Source organism: Paroedura picta, chromosome 10, assembly GCF_049243985.1.
Source record: "Paroedura picta isolate Pp20150507F chromosome 10, Ppicta_v3.0, whole genome shotgun sequence".
Classification (NCBI taxonomy): Eukaryota; Metazoa; Chordata; class Lepidosauria; order Squamata; family Gekkonidae; genus Paroedura; species Paroedura picta.
Window position 1 is genome coordinate 53,864,513 of NC_135378.1, and position 9,075 is coordinate 53,873,587.

Sequence of the window (9,075 nt, forward strand, 5' to 3'; positions counted from 1 at the left end):
CAAGAAAGACTGCCATAGACAGCTGCCTGTGTGTTTTGTCAAGACCACCCGTAGTTGATCAGGTTTTTGAAGATCAGCTTTCCCTATTGAAACTAAGCACAACATCCAGTGATCCAGAAGAAAGTTCTGCCTAGTTTACGGATTAGTTTTTGATTATGGATAAAGCCATTACAAGGTGGCTTCACGTGGGTTGTCAGCCCTTTAAAGTTTTACAGACGACTTGTCATTTGACTTCTAGTAGGTAACATTTAAATATATGTGTTGGGTCACTCAGCGTTTAGTAAAGGGAGCCTTTGGATGATATCAAAAGAAATGTGAGCATGAGCCAGAAAAGTTCAAAATAAGAGTTGCTGTGCATTGTTAATGGCAAATTTGTAATACTACACATAATCCATTCTGAGCAAAAGTAACATTTTCAAGACTCATCCCTATTGTGGAAGATTTATATTCAATAGCTGTTTCAACACTGATTTCAAGTGACAGATTTAGTTGTGTGATCTTTATGGTGAGAAGGAAGGCCATGGTAATTCTTCTTAAATTAGCCGTGTTCAAGCTAATTCCTCAATGACTTATTTCCGGATTGCAGGAGTTGGAGATTTTAGTTGTACCCTGCTTTTCAGTCAATTGTCTGCCAAAATGGGCCACAACAATCAAGAGCCTTCAGTCTCACAGTGACCATTTATGCACTGGGAACTTCACTGCCCCACTCCCCTGTCAGGAGCACAGATCGGGGGCAGACGAGGTGCACCAGGTCAACTGCTCCCCCATGTGGGTGCAGGAAGAGGTGGAGCAATCTGCCACAACTAAAATTCCAGTCTGCAGCCCTGCATGAAACCTCCAGTGCGTAAACGGTCAGTGTGAAAAGATGAAACCTGCAAGGGAGGGAGAATAGAGGGGGGAAGCAAACAAAATAAATCTTTTGGACAGTGTCAGTGTTGATCTCCATTTGGGGCCACGCTGATTTTCCCTGCCCTGGAAGGCAGGGCCTGGATCTGTAGCCAGAAGCAGAAACCATGGTTTTCTTACCCTTATACAATTCTTAACCAGTCGGTCAGGTATGGCTTACAAATTATCAGTATCAATACCCTAATATTAGCTTAGACCAGGGATAGTCAAACTGTGGCCCTCTAGATGTCCATGGACCACAATTCCCAAGAGCCCCTGCCAGCGAACGTGGACATCTGGAGGGCCGCAGTTTGACTGCCCCTGGTTTAGCCCCTAAAAGCTGACACTGCTAATTTTAAAAGGAGGATCCAAATTTAGACAAATCAAAAGTGAAGCAGTATTATGCCAGACATTGAAAAAAATGTCCTCTTTGGTGCTTTTAACAGAAGCAGTTCTTGCGCAGGATGTTCACACTCTGATTGCATTGCCCTTCTTTTAGGTACGTGACTATTCTGGTACTTACACTGTAAAACTTATCCCTTGTACTGCCGCACCCAGCCAGGAATATTCACAGCCTGTCATCTGTAGCCCACGGGAACCAATCACCTTTGATCTCGATATCAGGTTCCAGCAGGTAAAACATTTCATGTGCTCAACTAACAAAGTATTTTGACTTTATTTATCTGGCACATTGCATACACTCCCCATAGTAATTACAGTGAGCTTAATTGCTTGTTTGTGTAGATCACCTCCAACAGGGTCTGAGCGAGTTTTACATGTAACGCTTTTCCACTGATTTAGAAGAACTGATGACAAATATTTTTAAATCCTGTCAACTGAGGTTTAGGGTGTTTTTGTTTGTTTTTAAAACAGCAGATCAGCCTAGACGTTTACATTATCTTTGAGGCCATGTCAAAACAGCCGTTACCACAGATAATGTTGCACTAGACTGACGTGTAGATCCACTGAATACTGTAGACCTGCAGTCCTCTCTCCATGATATTTGGGTGCACACTACAGTGTTGGGACATCAACATGCCATTTCATTTCACTGATGTCCCGCCTTGCTTTCTAATGTCGGTCCAGAGCAGTGCCCCTTTTCCATTTTATCCTCGCAACAGCCCTGTGAGGTAGGGTTAGGATAACAGTGTAGGACAATCTTAAGGAGACCTACCTCAATCTAAGTTCCACTTTATTTAAAGGGGCTTACTTCCAGGAAAATATCTTTAGAACTGCAACATGTTTCAGTGACCCAAAGTCACCCAGAAATTTCCACAGCTGAGTGGTCATTCAAACCGAGTGTATCTTCTGGATCCTAGTCTGACACTCCAACCAGTACACCAAACTGGTTCCATTATGTTATGCCTCTTTTATTTCTTGGCATCTGCTGATGAGGGAAGGGAAAAGACAGTGGTGTGCCTGAACAGTGTGCATGAGGGAAAAGGACATAATTCTCCTGCTTCGGATAGCATCTCTCTGCCTTCTGTAATGCCCAGTGGAAAAATTGCATCTTAAGGAAGCAGTTCCATGCAGGGCAGTGAAACTGCACCCAGATGATTGATCTGAGCTGTGTTACCTGTGCTGATCTCCTGCCATTCTAACCATGGTCTTGGGCCCCACTGCTGTAAATCACAGAAGCACCATGCCAGTTCTCATGCTTACAGCCAGCTGCGTTGAGCTTGGAAACTGGCATGGTGTTTGACCCCTCAGCTGTAGGGCACAAACCCTCTGCCTAGCAGGCCCTTAAATTAGATATAACACAATAGTACTGATCCTGATGAAAACTATGCACCTCTCCCAGAATGCTGATTGTTTGAATGAGCCTTGGAAGTGAGCAAACCTCTTCCTAAGTGGGCACTTTCTATAAAGGACTGGATGCATTGTCCCCTTTTCCAATTTATCATTCTACTGGGAGATGAGGGGCAGATTGAAAGTCCCTAGCGTAGCATGCAGTATCTGAAAAATGCATCTTCTGAAACGATTTCCACCCATAATCCAGTTTGGATCCAGTGTTCTGTTTCTGAAAACATTTTCAGTTTTTCCTGAGTCCTCCCCTCCCACAGTAGGTCCTTCAAATTCCAGGAAAGTTGATTCCCATGGTCAAGGGACTTGCATGTATTAAAAGTCACGCAATTTGGGTGTCTGCACAGAAGAGGTGCTATGCAAATGAGAACAAATGTTTAAAACTGTAGCTTGATTTTTACAAGAAGACAGTGATTCCCCCAACTTATTCTTCTCTGCAGGTCAGTGATCCAGTAGCAGCTGAATTCAGTCTCAATACCCAAATGTTCCTGTTGTCTAAGAAGGACCTCTGGCTCTCTGATGGCTCCATGGGGTTTGGGGAAGGAACTGATGTTGCCTTCACAGAAGGTAAAATATAACTTTATTTTCTTTGTATATCAGAAACCTGCACCAAGCATCTTTTAACTAAAGCTCAGTGGTGAATAAATAGTAATTATATAATTACAGAAGATTAAAAACTAGATCTGGATTGAATTTCTATGCCAGCAGTAAACACCCTTGAGATTCTTACATTACCCAAAAATATTTTTACAGTCCTGCTCATATTTCTGAACCCCCAGCATTTTAAAATCTCTGTAAAAAGCACGATTCACATTTATAACAATTCTCTTATCCCATCTGGAAAACACAAATCATGTTTTGATCAGTACAATGTCTCTTTTAGATTAGGTAGTTGGGTTTGCACTGCCTCCTGCTGAAGAAGAAGAGAATTGCACTTAACAGTTTTTAACTGATTATGAGGGAGCAGGAATATTGAACTATTATCATTGAAGCATAGAGTTGGAAGGGACCTTCAGAGTCATCTAGTCCAAACCCCTGCAGGGACTCACAACTACCTGCTTACCCACAGTGACCCCAGTTTCATGCCCAAATATCCTCATACCCAAATGTGCTCATGCTCAAATGTCCTCCAAAAATCTCCAGAATTAATATAGATATTAATATTATGATGTTGGAGCAAATGTTGATTTCAGCTGCCCAAATCTATCCTTTGAGTGGTGTTTGTTCATGGAAGACCTACCCACTAGGATAAGACCTCTATTGGTTTTGCTTTAGCTTCTGGCATTTCCATAGACATTACTTCTAAGTTTGATTCCACAGCCTCGTAAACGTATTAGTAAAGTGATCCTGAGAATGATAAATTCTGTGCCACTTCAGTAATCACAGCACGTGCTTGTAGGATAGTCACAATCCATCTCACAAACACAGAAAAGGCAGGGTGGACGAATTCCAGCATTCTCAGTACTGAAAAGCAAAAATATCCTTTGATATCTAAAATGTAGTAATCCTGGGTTTTTCCTTACCTTTAGGTGCTGAAATCTATGGTCGGGTCATGGTCGATCCCGTTCAGAATTTAGGAGACTCCTTCATGTGTACCATTGAGAAGGTATTTCTGTGCACTGGGGCTGATGGCTATGTCCCCAAGTATAATCCAGATAACACAGAGTACGGCTGCCTAGCTGACTCCCCTTCCTTGTTGTACAGATTCAAGATTCTGGTAAGTGAATACACAATCGTGTATTTATACAGCAAGTTAGGTTGGAAATGAGATTAATGTCCTGTCAATGTTTCATTACTGCTCTCTAGGATAAAGCACAACCAGATTCACAAGACAAAGGTTTTGGTGATATGGCCTTCAATGCCAAATTAGCAGTTGACCATATAGATGGCTATCCTTTGGCAAAGCAGCCAGGGTCTGATGGATTCAGCCTACTATCATCTCCACTATTCCAGGTAAATTTGGGTAACACACAAGAATGGAGAAGTTCTCAGACTTCTTTAACAAGTAACAAGACCCTTTCTTCAGAAACCTGTCTTTTGAGAAGTCTAGCAAATACTGAGTAAAAAACTATCTGTCTGAATATAAGGTGGAAACTGTTATGAGAATCCTGCCGCAGCATTTGATAACGATCCATGGACTTGCTTTCTAACCCGTTTTTCTGTTTACCAAAAACTAGTTGCAACAAACTCCCTTCGACTTAATTTGAGAGCTAGCATGGTGTAGTGTGTAAGTGCCTGACTTTAATCTGCAGAATCAGGTTTGATTACACACTCCCCCACATGCAGCCAGCTGTGTGACCTTGGGCTAGGCCCCATTCTGTTAAGAGCTCTCTCAGCCTCACCTGACTCACAGAGTGTCTGTTGTGGGGAAAGGACGGCAACTGTAAACTGCTTTCTGACTCCTCCAGGAAGTGAAAAGCAGGATATACAAAAACTGCTCTTCTTCTCTCAACTAAAACTAATGTATCTAGTTAGACTAATGTATATAGTTGTAACGTGGCAAAGGGAAACGTGGTCGCCAAAGGACCTGCTGCCTCGACACGATCAAAGCCGATACAGGGATGACCATGAACCAACTAAAAGAAGCAGTCAGAGACAGGGGCACATGGCAAAGACTAACCTATAGAGTTGCTGAGGGTCGGACACGACTGAACGGATGACATCGTATAGCTAGATGTTTGAATCCGATTGATTTCATGGAGATAGCCACCTTTCTCCTGAAATGCAGGATACAAATTGTGGTGCTCCTTTGCTTTTGTTTTATAAGCAATAAATGTTTGGGTGTATACAAATAATTTTACCCTTGATCGGGAGACTCATACTGACAAGGAAAATGGCATATTGTCTTGCTGCTTTTCAAGTATACATCCAAGGAAAATGACAGTGTCATAGTTGTTATCTTTAAGCTCAGAGAGATTTAAAATAGCCCTTGCTTTAAAAAAAAAATTGTGGTCAGGGTGCTTACATTTTTCACATCTGTTTTAAAATCTAACAGGTAGCAGCAGGCCGAGAGTGGTACATCCATGCTATTTACATGGTTCGGTCACGTGAGAATGCCCACAAAGGCCTAGGAAAAAGAAGTCTTGAGTACCATCATGCTTTGTCTTCAGCTAATGGACTCCCTGGTGCTACACATCTAAAGCGCATGAGGAGAGCCATCTCTGGTAGCCCTGCTCTTCTAGAAGATATTGGGGCAGAGAAGAACAGAGGCACCAATATCCAGCACATAGCTCTTGATCGGTCCAGCAAAATTACCATCAAACAGAAAGGTCTGTCCCCAGCAGATAAAGCTTATGAAAAGCCCATCTTGGAAATTACAGGCAATGATGTAGAAGACAAGCTAATACCAGTTGTTGGAGGTGCAGCTGGGCTGCTGCTTTTGATCTGCACTGTTTTGATTATCGTCTGCCTTCTGAAACGAAAGGGACGTTCTACTGCTAGGAAAGCAGATTCATCCATCAACTATTCTAGCAGCAACGAAACGGTGACCACACAGCACAGCCACGGCTCTGAAGTTTAATTACATTACGGAGGTGAGGTTATCCTTTGAAGGCGCAGCATTTCATCACAGGAACAAGAATTTGGGTGTTGCCTTTGCAGACTTGGAACCTGACTGCTGTGGTTTTGATGCTGTGGTTTTGATGCTAGGTTGTGTGCGATTCCAGCTTATGAAACATGTAGCAAACATGAAGTGTATATTAAGTGTGAATGGCTTATTTATAACTTAACTTTTTTCCAGGAGCACAGGAACACAAATGCCTGGAATAAAGTGTTCTCTAGACCTAGCATTTTTTTTTCAAATGGTGCTCAAGAAATAATCTGCAAGCAGCTTTAAATGTGCCTTATCTACTATATGAAAGCCTGGTGCTGTTCAAAGGGATATTGATTTCCTAATCGTTTACCATGCATAGTGTCTAGAACTCTACTTTTTTATACGGAAAGATGAGGAAGTCAGATTTTAACTACATAAGGTAGGACTAAAGTATCTATGTACTGTCTATATTGATGAAAACACTGCACTGGAAAAATGCTATGCTATTTAGAGCGTTTCTCTGGTGGCTTTTAACCATAGGTATAATAAATATACCTTACAATGTGAGTACTATTGTGCCTTTCACAATCACCCCAAATGTTTAGGTTCCCCTTCCTTTTGCTTGCTGTTAGTGAAGAACCCAGTTACTTCAAAAGGAGTTAAAATAACTTGACAAATATTGTATCATAATCATAGATACTGATTTCCTGCAGATTGTTGGCATTCATTTCATAAAAATAACTCATTCAAGTAAGCAATCAGCAAATGTTAAGCTATCAAATGCAGGCATAACAATGAAGGAATGTATAAGTATTACCCAGTTGGCCATCAAATACTTTCATAAAATTTAGAAAAATACCCTTCATCTATTACTTTAGTGGCCTACAAAAGCTGACCTGTATAGGGCACTTGTCTACGTAAAAAAACAACGTGGCCCTTTTCTAACTAGAGAATCCCTTCATGGATGGCGATCTACACTAATCAAGGGGCTTTATACTCAGGTGGACACAAGATGAAATCTTAGTTTAGATATGTAGCCTTTGTGATTTTTTTTTCACCAGTTAAGGTATTCTGTTCTTTCCCATCATGTTCAAATGTATATCAATTTTCATATTTTATTTATAACAGATTGCTACCCAGTCAGGTAGAGAAAATCAAAACTGTCTTTTTAGTAAATGTCTCCACGGAAACATCCAGTTTACAATCACTTCCTGCTATATCATCACTAGATACTAACATAGTTTGCCTCTGCAAGGTGCATCCCTTAGGCAAACCAGCGATCAATTAAAAATATATATCTATGCCTACCTGTTGGCGTTTGTAGTTGTACAGAGAACAGTTTGTGTAAATGTACTTGAAACCTGTACTCATTCAAACAGTACTCTCCTAGAGAAGGTACACATGTATTTATCCCCTACTGTTATCAAGCACTGGAAAAGAGAAGTAGGTCAACAAAGGGTTTTAGGACTACCTTACTTTCCTGCTACAATTAACTGCATCTCTGCCTACTCCCTTTCCCAGCATTGTATACAATGCAATGCTTTTACTTACTAGAGAATACAGCTGCTACCTGACAGAGGTACTTTGCAGTTTTAGACAAATTGCTGCCACTGCTCTCATCAACTCCATTTACCTCAGTGTACAGATATGTAGTACACAAACCACCAGTTCAATCTAAGACAGCAACTGCTAAAAGCATCTATGGGCAGGATTCCAAAGAGGAAAGAGGATTTAAATGTGATTCTCCAATAGAGTTGGAAGGTACCTTATGGGTCATCTAGTCCAACCCCCTGCACTATGCAGGATACTCACAACCTTATCGCTCATCTACTGTAACCTGCCACCCCCTTAAGCCTTCACAGAATCAGCCTCTCCGTCAGATGGTTATTTAAAAGTTTCCAAAGATGGAGAACCCACCACCTCCCGAGGAAGCCTGTTCCACTGAGAAACTGCTCTAACAGTCAGGAACTTCTTCCTGATGTATAGATGAAATTTCTTTTGAATTAATTTCATCCCATCCCTCCATCCCTGGTCCAAGACAGAACACGAGAAGGACTCACTAGTATAAACCAATGAAATGCTGTTTTTCTGCAGCTTGTAGAATCAGAGGTAAGCATTAAAGGTATACATACTGGTCAGTTTTATATTTTTTCAATGTACTTTTTACTTTTTTAACATCTGAACATATTCAACTATGCACAAGTACTGAAATGTTGCAAAACTTAACTGTACTGATCACAAATGTTGTGTAAGTAGGGATGGGCAAAAACCTGTTTGTGAGCCAAAATTTGACACAAACCTGGCCCAGTTTGCAGCTTCCAAAGTAATGTTTGGGGAAGGCACATTTACTTAACTTTTGCCCAGTTCAGTGGCTTGGGACATTTATTTTGCTCTCCCACACAACTTCCAAGTGTGTGTGTGTATTGGGGGGGGGGGTATGTGAAACAGACCAGTGAAATGGCTACCGGCCATTTAACCCTTCCTGAACTCTCCCCTCCCCCCCAAAAAAAACTTTCTCCTGGGCACAACTTCTAAACAGAGATATTCTAGTTCTGAGATTCCCCTAACCAGGATTTTTGGTTCATGCCCATCCTTTATAGTGTGACTTTATACTTTGTGACATTTATAAAATTGTTTTAAAACCAAATATTGACAAAGTATTTTCTTTCACATCATATTTGTGTCCTTATATATTCTGAATACCAAGCACTGAATTGGAACATTAAAATTGATTCTATGGAATATATACATATCTAATCTTTATTTTATGTGTCATTGGTGCACATATTATACTGAGGACACAGAACTCAGACTTGTCCTCTCTGCAGCTGAAATCCAAGGTAAATGACTGCAGT

General features: G+C 41.1%; 1 protein-coding gene across 1 annotated transcript in view; it reads left to right on the plus strand.

The window, feature by feature from the left end:
- Positions 1-8,966, plus strand: part of FREM3 (FRAS1 related extracellular matrix 3) — a 79,547-nt gene extending 70,581 nt beyond the window's left edge. Inside the window, exons 20-24 of the mRNA XM_077300200.1 lie at positions 1,385-1,519; positions 3,129-3,255; positions 4,218-4,405; positions 4,495-4,641; positions 5,684-8,966. Of these exons, the coding sequence (XP_077156315.1) occupies positions 1,385-1,519; positions 3,129-3,255; positions 4,218-4,405; positions 4,495-4,641; positions 5,684-6,208 (1,122 nt within the window). The 3' untranslated portion in view covers positions 6,209-8,966. The remainder of the gene's footprint in view (positions 1-1,384; positions 1,520-3,128; positions 3,256-4,217; positions 4,406-4,494; positions 4,642-5,683) is intronic.
- The last annotated feature ends 109 nt before the right edge of the window (positions 8,967-9,075 follow it).